Source organism: Halichoerus grypus, chromosome 10, assembly GCF_964656455.1.
Source record: "Halichoerus grypus chromosome 10, mHalGry1.hap1.1, whole genome shotgun sequence".
Lineage (NCBI taxonomy): Eukaryota > Metazoa > Chordata > Mammalia > Carnivora > Phocidae > Halichoerus > Halichoerus grypus.
The window spans coordinates 109958023-109970351 of record NC_135721.1 but is presented as its reverse complement, the minus strand read 5'-3'; the positions used below and the strand labels follow the sequence as shown (position 1 = coordinate 109970351).

At 43.6% G+C, this 12329-nt stretch overlaps 1 protein-coding gene across 3 annotated transcripts in view; it reads right to left on the bottom strand.

Moving 5' to 3' along the window:
* DNAAF9 (dynein axonemal assembly factor 9) overlaps positions 1–12329 on the bottom strand; it is a 132499-nt gene that overhangs the window by 30339 nt on the left and 89831 nt on the right. For all 3 annotated transcript variants that reach the window (XR_013441971.1, XM_036093392.2, XM_036093393.2), the window contains exon 28: positions 6908–7033. Coding sequence is in view for 2 of the 3 variants with exons in the window: in XM_036093392.2 (XP_035949285.1) it covers positions 6908–7033 (126 nt within the window). In the remaining variant the exon portion in view is untranslated. The remainder of the gene's footprint in view (positions 1–6907; positions 7034–12329) is intronic.

Genomic DNA, 12329 nt, shown 5'->3' with positions numbered 1-12329 from the left:
TGTATACTTTAAAAGAGTAAATTTTATGGTATGGGAATTATACTTCAATAAAGCTGTTATATTTTTTAAAAAGCAGTACACATGCATATTACAAAATATCAAATGGTTTCCTCATTAACCGGAACTTGTCTCCAAGGAAATGGCCATTTCCCAGAAGGAACTACCATTAATAGTTTGGTATGTATTCTCTTAGTTCCTATACACATACAAATAAGCATTTAAAAAATACATACTGCTTTGGCAATTTACTTTTCTCACCTCACAAAATATTGTGGACATTGTTATGTGTTAGTACACAGAAATCTACTTAATTTTTTTAAATGCCTGCATAGTATTCCATTATATGAATATTCCCAAATTTAACCAGTCTAAGTCTTACTAATGAGCATTTGGATTATTTCTAGTTGATATAATAAAGTGTTTTATTTATTTATTTAAGATTTTATTTATTTATTTGACAGAGAGAGACACAGCAAGGGAGGGAACACAAGCAGGGGGAGTGGGTAAGGGAGACACAGGCTTCCTGCGGAGCAGGGAGCCCAATGCAGGGCTCAATCCCAGGACCCTGGGATCATGACCTGAGCCAAAGGCAGACGCTTAATGACTAAGCCACCCAGGCGCCCCAATAAAGTGTTTTTTTTCTCTTTATTTTTTTTAATTTTTTTTTAAAGATTTTATTTATTTGAGACAGAGAGAATGAGAGAGAGAGAGAGAGAACATGAGAGGGGGGAGGGTCAGAGGGAGAAGCGGGCTCCCTGCCGAGCAGGGAGCCTGATGCGGGACTCGATCCAGGGACTCCAGGATCATGACCTGAGCCGAAGGCAGTCGCTTAACCAACTGAGCCACCCAGGCGCCCTAAAGTGTTTTTTTTAAAAAAAGATTTTATTTATTTATTTATTTGAGAGAGAGGTGGGGGGAGGAGCAGAGGGAGAGGGACAAGCAGACTCCATGCTGAGTGCGGAGGCTGACACAGGCTCCATCTCATGACCATGAGATCCTGACCTGAGCTGAAATCAAGAGTTGCACACTTAACTGATGAGATACCCAGGCACCCCTAAACAGTGGGGGTTTTTTTAAGTAAAGATTTTTATTTTTTAAGTAATCTCTACACCCAATGTGGGCTTGAACTCGCAACCCCAACATCAAGAGTCACATGCTCTATTAACTGAGTCAGTCAGGCGCCCCGGTATTATTAACAGTGTTGTTTTGAACATTGCAGAGCATATCTGTCATGTTTCAGCCTGCTCAGGACTTCTAAACAACTTTCCTAGGCTTGAACTTAGGAAGTCCATCTCTTTTGTGTTTGTTTTTTTTTTTTAAAGATTTAATTTAATTAATTTATTTATTTGAGAGAGAGACACAGCGAGAGAGGGAACACAAGCAGGGGGAGTGGGGGAGGGAGAAGCAGGCTTCCCGCGGAGCAGGGAGCCCGACGTGGGGCTCGATCCCAGGACCCTGGGATCATGACCTGAGCTGAAGGCAGACGCTTAACGACTGAGCCACCCAGGCGCCCCTGTGTTTGTTTTTTTTTAAGATTTTATTTATTTATTTGACAGAGAGAGAGAGAGCAAGAGAGAGAACACAAGCATGGGGAGTGGGAGAGGGAGAAGCAGGTTTCCCGCTGAGTAGGGAGCCCGATGCGGGGCTGGATCCCAGGACCCCAGGATCATAACCCGAGCCGACGGCAGACGGTTAATGACTAAGCCACCCAGGTGCCCCAGTCCATCTCTTTTCTAAATAGCACAAAACTACTTTTCCAGCCTTTCTTGCAGTCTGGTGCAGGCATGTGATCTAAATTCCACCAACCAGATTACTGTGAGACTCCCACTGGCAGTGAGCAAGGTGAGTGAGAGGATGTATGGTAAGCAGACCCCATTTTCTGGTGAAGGAAGTGGCTGAGATATCCCCCCTAACAGGGCAGGCCTAAGAGGTCTGAGCATTGCTCCTGGCTGCCTAGCCAATACAGCCCAGCCACCCTGAGACTCTGTAAGCTATAATGTCCTTTAGTAAATCCCTTTCCATTAAAACATACTGGAGTAGGGGCACCTGGGTGGCTCAGTCGTTTAGGCATCTGCCTTTGGCTCGGGTCATGATCCTGGGGTCCTGGGATCGAGCCCCATATCGGGCTCCCTGCTCAGTGGGAAGCCTGCTTCTCCCTCTCCCACTCCCCCTGCTTGTGTTCCTGCTCTCGCTGTCTCTCTCTCTGTCAAATAAATAAATAAAATCTTTAAAAAAAAAAAAACCATACTGGAGTAGGCTTTACTACTTGGAATTAAGAATTCCATCTGAAACAAACTCCCCTACACATATATATCTTTTGAATATTTGTACAAATATAACTATACAAACTTCTAGCAATGGAATAGCCAAATCTGTCTCTAAACAGATTATATCAGTTTATATTTCTATCAACACTATATGAATGTACCTATTTTCCTACACTGTTGCTATGTAGTAAACCACCCCAAAACTAAAGTGGCTTCAAATAACGATGATGTGTTTATTTCTCATGATTCTGTGGATTAGATGGGCAGTTGTTTTGGCTTGGGCAGCTCAGCTGGGGCTGATGGTCTAAGATGGTCTCACTCACAGCCAACTGGGGTCTCAGCTCAGATGGAAGAAGCTAGGCCTATCTCTCCACGTGATCTCTCATCCTCTATCAGCCTAGCCCAGGCTTCTTCATGTGGTGGTCTCAGCTCTTAGAGACAAGAGAGAGCAAGCCCCAATGTGTAAATGCTTTTTAAGCCTCTGCTTATTTCTTGCTTCTTGATGTCCCATTGACCAAAACAAGTCACATGCTCAAGCCCAAATTCAAAGTATAAGAAGTAGATTCAATTCTTCAACTCTTGACGGAAGGGGCTGTTTTCGCTATGGCCATATTTTAAATTTTCCACAGTTGGCCATGTAAAAAACTTTTTCTTTTTTTTTAATTTATGGGCTTAACACTGGCCATTTAATTTTTTTTAATGGAATGGGCTTAACTTTATTTAATAACTTTCTATTCTTGATCATGGGCGCCACAATTCTCTTATTCTATTTCACGTGTACCTCTTGCACATGGAATATAACAGTGCATAGCCCATGTGCAGGGACTAATCATTAGTTTTCCAACAGAGCATTAGTACACCACTATAGTAAATTACTTTCTGGAGGGAGTTCAAAGGTAAATTTGGAAATTTCTCATTAATTCCTAAAAAAATGAGCAAATCAGTAACTATGACTTACTGACCTAATAGTTTTGATCTCCCAGTATGAAAAAAACCCTGAAGAAATTAGTATACTCATAGTCCTAACACCCATGATTTTATTACTTATATTTTTATATTCCACGACCCCAATTCATACATGATATTGCCTTATTTCTATACTTAGATTATATGCTCATCTTTAGTCCTTTTATATATTTCTCACTTATTTCTTTATTTGAATTCTCTTAAGGACCCTTATTCCTCACATGTTGGCAAACCCATTATTCAATGATATTTCATAAGCGTTAAACAGAAATGGTTTCTGTACTCACAAAAGCTAAGTCTGTATTCTACAGTCCCTCTCTTTTCTCTAATGATCTTCATTTCTTTGTCTATTTTTCCTCTTCATTTTGTTATTTTCTCAAGCTTGAGGTTCTCTGACACAGATTTAAGTCTTTGCAGTGTCTATTCTACTTCTGACTGCTTTGAGATTTTCATTGCTATAGTGGTTTTATTATTGTCTGTTTTCTTTCTAGGGCTCTAGCAGTTCATTTTCCATCAGCTTCTGCTAGCTAAACTTTTTTGTCCCCCTGACCTTTTCTATTTAACAGCTTTACTGAGTATACATATAACTTGCAAATCATAAAATTCACTCATTTTAAGTGTATGTAGTTCAATGATTTTTAAAGTAAATTTACAGAATTGTGCAACTATCACCATAATTCAATTTTAGAACATTACATTACCCCCCCAAGAAGATCCCATTTCCCCAGACCTTTTATATCTCTTCTTTGAGCTCTTCCCACCTACCCTGTTAACTCCTCCTCTTCTCCTTAAATTTTTTTTTTTGACAGTGCAGCAGAGTACTCGTTGTCTAGGCTAATTCTTCTGAAGTATAACCTCCCATCTGTTGTTTGCTTAATATCTTTTCCTACCTTTTTTAAGTGGTAGTATCTAGTCACACATTAAACCTCCTTCTGCTTTAGTTCATCTTTGTTTTATTTTATTATTTTTAAGAGATTTTATTTATTTGACAGAGAGAGAGCACAAGCAGAGGGATCAGCAGAGGGAGAGGGAGAAGCAGGCTCCACACCGAGCAGGGAGCCCAACACAGGGCCTGATCACAGCACCTCAGGATCATGACCTGAGCCAAAGGCAGATGCTTAACTGAGCCACCCAGGCACCCCTGTTTCATTTTATTTTTTTTAAAGATTTTATTTTGAAGTAATCTCTACACCTGATGTGGGGCTCAAACTTACAACCCTGAGATCAAGAGTCACATGCTCCTCTGACTGAGCCAGCCAGGTGCCCCTTTAGTTCATCTTTAAATAAAAGCTCAAGGATATGTCATTTGCAAATAAAAAGCTCGAGGAAAAGAAATACGACTGCTAGGAAGAGTCAATGTGGCAGTCCAAAGTACAGTGGTGATGCTCAGCATTCACTACAATAACCTAACCTAAGACAAAAGGAAAACAGACCACCTTGGCTTTTTATGGGAGAGCAGAACCTAAGTCACAGCTAAAGAGAAGAGAAATGGTGAAGATGTTTCTTGAAATCAGTCAAGGTGGTAAGGGAAGAAACTCTAATGGATTTTATATGTGAAATCTAAAAATATCAACTTGGGACTCAAATAGGAAGGGAGCTCTTTCAGATGAAGGTTGAAGGGTAGATCAATCAGTTCCCAGGAGATACAAGTAATATGGACTAGCCAGAAAGATCACATGATTACAGACCTGGGAGACATTCCACTGGGCTAAAGGGACAGGAAGTCAAATAGCTCTGTGAAGGGACAAGGTAGTGCTTGAAACTCTCCCCAGTGAGGAGAGCTCTGATGATGAAACAGATACTTCCAGACACCACTGGGGCAGTGTGAACTGGGAAACCCACTCAAGAAGCAATTTTCAAATGTGAATAGAGTTATAAAACTGATCATGCAAATAATTAATATCTCTTTGAAGAACCTATTCTAAGGAAATTATCTGAAATTTGAGAAATTCATATGGATAAAGATTTTCCTACAGCATTATTTGTAATAGTGAAAAGCTGGAGACAACATATGTGACTAACAGCAGGGAAAACTGTTAAGATAAGCATGTCCAGGCGCCTGGGTGGCTCAGTTGGTTAAGCGTCTGCCTTCAGCTCAGGTCATGATCCCAGGGTCCTGGGGTCGAGTCCCATGTTGGGCTCCTTGCTCCACAAGGAGTCTGCTTCTCCCTCTGCCGCTCCCCCAACTCATTCTCTCACTCTCGCTCTCTCTCTCAAATAAATAAATAAAATCTTAAAAAAAAATTCTTTAAAAAAAAAAAAAGCATGTCCATCCACACACATAATGACTTTATAATTAATCAAAATGCAATTACCACTGTGATATTAGAACAAATATATGTTAAGTTACATAATATGTTTATATGTTAATCTAAGAAGGATATAAAATTATATGTATACCATAACTGTAAAAAAATGGAGATAAAAAAGGCAAGGTATTCACAAAAATGATAACAGTTACATTGAGTTAGTGAGATTATGGGTAAATTATTATTATTATTTTTTAAGATTTTATCTATTTATTTATTTGAGAGAGAGAGAGAGCGTGCATGAGCAGGGCGGAGGGGCAGAGGGAGAGGGAAAAGCAGACTCCCCGCCGAGCAGGGAGCCCGACGCGGGACTCGATTCCAGGACCCTGAGATCACAACCCGAGCTGAAGGCAGACACCCAACCAACTGAGCCGCCCCAGATTATGGGTAAATTATTACCCAATTTTCTTTCTTTCTTTCTTTCTTTTTTTTTTTAAAGATTTATTTCTTTTTTTTTTTAAGATTTATTTCTTTATTTGAGAGAGAGCGAGAGCATGTGCACATGAGTGTGTTGAGGAGCAGAGGGAGAGAATCTTTCAAGCAGACTCCCCCAAGCAGGGCGGGATCTTATGACCCTGAGATCATGACCTGAGCTAAAACCAAGAGGCAGACGCTCAACTGACTGTGTCACCCAGGCACCCCAATTATTACCCAATTTTCCTTGTTGCTGTTATATTACTTCCAAAGTTTAAAAAAACCAAAGTTCACCTATTAGTAATGAGAATGAATGTCATTAACTGAGGTAAGACAGTTTTAAGATGGTTTAACCATTGGGGCACCTGGGTGGCTCAGTGAGCTGAGCGGCCAACTCCTGGTTTCGATTCAGGTCGTGATCTCATGGGTTGTGGGATCAAGCCCTGCGCTGGGCTCCCCGCTCACTAGAGAGCCTGCTCGACATTCTCTCTCCCTCTGTCCTTCTGCCTGCTCACACACACACACATACACACTCTCTCTCGAATACATAAATCTGAAAAAAAAAAAGGCTTAACTATATGGAAAATTATCTATGAGATACTCTAAGTACCTGGAAAACAAAGCACCTCCCCTATGGGAAAAGAAAAGGCTGTCATGGGCATTCTTTCTTTTGGGGAGAAGCTGTTTCAAGTCCCACTGCCCTAGATGGACAACTTTTTAGTACACAAAGAAAAGTGTTGAGAGGCTTCGGTCTATACGTGTCTTCTGAGAACCTAGCACTAATCAAGCAACAATTGAGCATTCATTATATGTAAGGTAGATTAATGCATTCCAAAAGACAAACACACATAATCATGTGTCTCCTTCCGGTGGGTGGAAGAAAATCGCTTTCTATACATTTAAACCCACCACATCCTGTGGGCTGGGCTGCAGAGGATCTGAAGCATGTACCTGTGCTCCATGTAGCAGCTCAGGGGCTCCACGCACACCGTGATGGCACCAATGGTGAAGGAGGACTTGACCTTTGAGTCTGGATGGGTCTGCAGGGCCTGGACGACATCAATAACATCTGTGTAGCTGGGAGAAAAAAGAGAAAGATTAGCTTACTGACTGGGGCCGCAGAATGCTGAGGGGCTGAGTGAGCAAGGGTGGAAAGAAAACCACAAGGAGGAGCCTGTGACTGGGTTCGTTGGGGTCACCCCACTTAATGATTTAGAGCCCCTCCCTGCATTCCACAAGGTTTCTGCATCCCCAAACCTCATTAGTACTCCTAACTGTGCAAGAGTGAATGGAAGAATCCCCCACCACTTCTAGGAGTAAAGGGACGCCTGCAGATGACCCTGGCGCTCTAAGGGTGGGAGTTGGTGTCCTTAGGCCTGTTTTCCAATCATTTTAGGAGCTCTTGGGTTGGTCTATTTCCTTTAATAGCTTTTTCTCTCCTTCTGCCTCACAGAACATGCAGACAGGAGAGAAACAGGGAGCACCCCTGTAGGTCAGCAGATACATGTCAAACCCCACCTGCATTTCTATTTCCTGCCTGGAACTCCCTCCAAACTCCAGACTTCCAGAGCCAATTTCAAGGAAATGGAACAAATAATCCTAAAATTTGTATGGAGCTAATTTAATATTTTCAGTTAGAACTTAACATGTTCATGATTCAATTTCCCATGCCTGTTCCTCCCAAGGCCTTGTCCTTCTCAGCAGAGGGGACTCCATTCTTTCAGCTGCTAGGCCAAAAAATTTGTTTGGAGTCGTCACTGACTCAACTTTTTCTCAATTTTCAAGATATAACTAGAATAAGATTGCGGCTCACATTCTGCCACTACTACTGGGTCCATACTGTTACCATCTCTTGCAGACTACCCCACAGCCTCCTCACTGGCCTCCCTGCTTCTGTCCCTGCCCCTGCCCAACCTGTTTTCAACAGAGAAGCCAGAGAGATCATGCTAAGTCACTGAGTCAGTGGCTTCCATCCCACTCAGCGTCAAAGCTTTTAAAGCCCTTACAACAGCCCCCACAGCTGTCTATGATCTGACTTCTATACGGGAGGAGTTTCTCCTCCTACTATTCCTTCCCTTACTTGACTCTGTCTAAGCACTGTGACCTCCTGGCTCTTCCCTGAACATGCCAGGCATATTTCCACCCTGGCACGCCCTGTCCTCTCTCCTGTGATGCTGTTTTCCTCAAATGTCTGCCAGGCTTGCTCCCTTCAGTTCTCTGCTCAAATGGCATCTTGAGAGAGGTACCCTGTGACTTCCTACAGCCTATGTGATATAGCAACCCTCCTTCTGCACAACCTGCCCCCGCCCCAATTCTTCCTTACGGCACTGAACATCAGCTACATACACTGTATTTTCTCATTTATTTGTTTATAGTGTGTCTCTGCAGTAATAGCGTAAAGTGGTTGTTGAATGGTATAATCTGTGGTGCCTAACTAAGCAGGACAGATGAATGAACTGGATGTTCAATCCTGGGTATACTCATGGCCACTCCAACAAGGGGCCTCCACTCTTTACCTTGTAGAGAACATTTTCCCAACTGACCCAGCCTATCACCAAAAGGTCAGTTCCTACAGGAGGGAAGGCAAAATCTACAGGAGGGAAGGCAGCCTTGCTGATCATATGGGCCTGGGCCCTTGGGAAGCTAGTGGTGGTGCCTGGGGGGATAGGTACAGCCTGCCTGAGCCACTTCCTGAGTTCCTACAAATAACTCACCTGCAAAACAGCCCTTAGCTTTATCCGGGACTACATTATTCACACCCCCACCCCCAGGTCTGCCTCAGTCTGACCAACTAGCAGTGCTTCAATCAAGAATACGGTGTGCCCGGTTCTAGAGCTCCCCCATGAGGGCCTGGCAGCCAGAGAGCTGTTAAAGTGAGCCCACTGCTCCCTGGTTTCTCCCCCTGCCTGGGCACGTGTGTGTATTGCCACATGGGGTTCTTTCTCCTGGTTCTGCAATGTCTGGTTAGGCCTGGATGCAGGAGAACCACCCACACTGCCTGCACTGCCAGGCCTCATGCGTACTTGTTAAGCGGGACTGACTGAAGCTTATATACCACTCCAAATCTCTTTGTGGTCATGTTTACCAGATTTAACTCTCCTGGTTAAGCGCCCCAGCCTTGCTCCTAAGCATTAGCTTTCCCCCTCTTCTAAAAATAAAATTTGGAAGCTTTTTATTTTCCATGTTTGGTATGAGCCTAGAGACTCATTTCTTAGGACCAAAAAGAACTGAAAGATTTACCAATCCTGCAGATTTTCGTCATTTTAATACCATGGGTTATCCTTTAGAGAGAGTGGCTAGAGAATTCCCAGGTTTTTCAGAGCATTCCATTCAATGGAAAAAGGCTGGAGTGAAAATAGGCCCCAAAGTCCTTGGTGAGACCAGTGCATCTGGGCACTGCAACCAGGAACTGCTGTGGCAAGGGAAGAGGCTCTTGGTGTCACTCACTGTACCTGCTGGGACAGGGAGGCTGCTAGACCCTCCCTCCCTCCCCAGCCCTTGCCCTATAATCATCCTGGCCAGGGCCTCCGAACAGGAGGAAGCAGGCCTCACTACAGAAGGAAGCACACTGCTCCAGCTACCAGAGTTTGTACTTGACCACTTTGGCTAAACTGCCTCGAATGCGTGATGAAGGCAAAAAAACCTGGCTTTTCATGTTTGCCTCTTTCTTGTCAGTTCTCTCTTTATTAAAAATAAAAGCAAAACAACAAAACAAAATAAAACCCCTGCAGGACTTTAACTTTCTTTCTTTTTAAACAACAGATATCCTATTCAAGTGTCCTTTGGCCTCTGTTTTATGTTTGCAATTTAAGCCTACAATTTGGGCATGTGTTTTAGATTAATTCAACTTTTGTTTTGAGAGAGACTTTGTTTATAAATATTTTAAATAATCTAAAGAATGATTTTACAATATTCTGGAGTATAAAGAAATACAATCCCTCAAATTCCTTAGAATTAATATTTTAAAATACAGATTTCCCCAGTTTTATGTATGTGTGTGTGTGCGTGTGTGTGTTTAAGTTCCAGACAATTCTGTCACCTGTGTAGGTTTCTATATCCATCCCACAGTCAAGGCACTGAACAGTTCCAACACCACCAGGATGCCTTGTGCTGCCTTTTTATAACCACGCCCACCTTCCTCCTGCCTCCCACTCCCATCCCTAACTCCAGGCAATCACCACTCTGTCCTCTATTTCTAAAATTTTATCATTTCAAAATACATTGATTTTATTTTTTATTTTTTTAAATATATATATATATATTTTAAATATATATTTTTTAAGATTTTATTTATTTATTTAACAAAGACAGACACAGCGAGAGAGGAAACACAAGCAGGGGGAGTGGGAGAGGGAGAAACAGGCTCTCTGCTGAGCAGGGAGCCCGATGTGGGGCTCAATCCCAGGACCCTGGGATCATGACCTGAGCCGAAGGCAGATGCTTGATGACTGAGCCACCCAGGCGCCCCAAAAATATACTGATTCTAAAAACAACAACTCCACTGGATATCAAAGCTCAACACCACTGCCCCACTGCTGCAGTAAGCCAAATGGAACCAGGCCACTCTAGGGGCAAAAGAAAACTCTGCCTTATATCACAGCATTCCTCCAAGAATCCTATAAATGAAGATAAAAGCCACATTCAGGAAATACAATTCTCAATTTGAGAAGCCTCTGGAGTCTCCCTTTACCGGCAACCTCTCAATACTGGGTTCAAAGGTCCAGCCCCAAGGAGATGGTCATGCAAAAAGGAGGCTGCCATGAGCTCTCTGCTGAGCCTCAAAGAGAATGGGCCCAGCTTGTAAGAGCAGTGTCTTAGCGAGAGCCATAGCATTTAGTTGGTATTTCCACTTGAGCCCTTCGGGAAGTCTGAGGTCCCTAGCATCCCAGGACTGTGACTGGGCAAAGGCTGGGTCTGAGTACAACTCCAACTGGGCTAGCTATACACTGTCACTGCAATCCAGAGCAGACAGGGCAGCTGACACATTTGCAGATGAGCATTGTCAGAGACAAGGGGTTAATGATGCTCTCTCAAGTGACGGAAGATGGCAATGCCCTACACAATGTCAAACTGCTGAATTTGACTCCAGGTCCACATCCCCAATGACTCTCAACTTTGGCAGGGGCCAATCTATTCCTTTGACCATTAGAAGCAATGGAAAACCCAAAACGGGCGCCTGGGTGGCTCATTTCATTGAGTGTCTGACTCTTTTTTTTTTTTTTTTAAAGATTTTATTTATTTATTTAACAGAGAGACACAGCGAGAGAGGGAACACAAGCAGGGGGAGTAGGAGAGGGAGATGCGGGGCTTGATCCCAAGACCCTAGGATCATGACCTGAGCCGAAGGCAGACACTTAACGACTGAGCCACCCAGGTGCCCCTGAGTGTCTGACTCTTGATTTTAGCCCAGGTCTTGATCTCAGGGTTGTGAGTTCAAGCCCTGCGTTGGGCTCTGGGCTGGGTATGGAGCCTACTTAAGAAAACAACAACACACACACACAAGTGGTTTCAAGCCTAGACTCTTGCTCTGTGGCTTCCATGACCTCAGCCCACAAGCAGGACAAAAGGTCTGAAGGAAGGGAAGCCCAGGGCAGGTGTGAGAACAAGGCCTGAAGGAGAGGAACGATGTCCTGGTGGGCTGGTGGGGTGCACAGTCCTGCCCGCCTCCAGCCTAAGAACCACCAGCCTGGCTTTTCTAAACTTCTCACCATCCACCCAGGAGACTCAACAGGGCTTTGGATCTGGGCCTACTCTTTACTGGAAACAATTAGCCAGTTGCACATAGTAATTATTATGAGCACAGAAAATATAGCATAGCATAAAAGCACTTTGTGAGAACTGCCAAAAGCTTCTGTATTACCAGCCATCGTGAAGACCACAGCCTGTGTTTTCCTGACCTGGCATGTTCTCCTCTGGGCTGGAGGGTAGTGGGCCTGCACAGAGCTCCTCTCTGGAAGGCCTTAGAATGGGTCAAGGTAAGCTCCTTGAAGCCTGGGTCCCTGAAGCAGTAGTACCCACTCTGTCAAATCTGTCCTCTGAGGGAGCTCCCTGCCCAGCTGGACTATTTATGCTCCCCACTGAGGGTCCCAGGAAACCTTCCTGGACCAGCCATCCTGGGGATGGTGGGGCTCAAGACTGCAGAGTGTGGGGGCTGTCTCTGCAACTCCACATGAGGAAGGACTGAAACAAATGGCAAAGGAAGAGGCTTAGGGATCACTATTCTTATAAGAATTATCAAAGAATCTTGCCCAGAAAATCTCTTCCCTAATTCTCTACCTTTTGGGGATACCATGATACTGAAACCAAACTTAGTTGTTTTTTTTTTTTTAATTTGACAGAGAGAGACAGTGAGAGAGGGAACACAAGCAGGGGG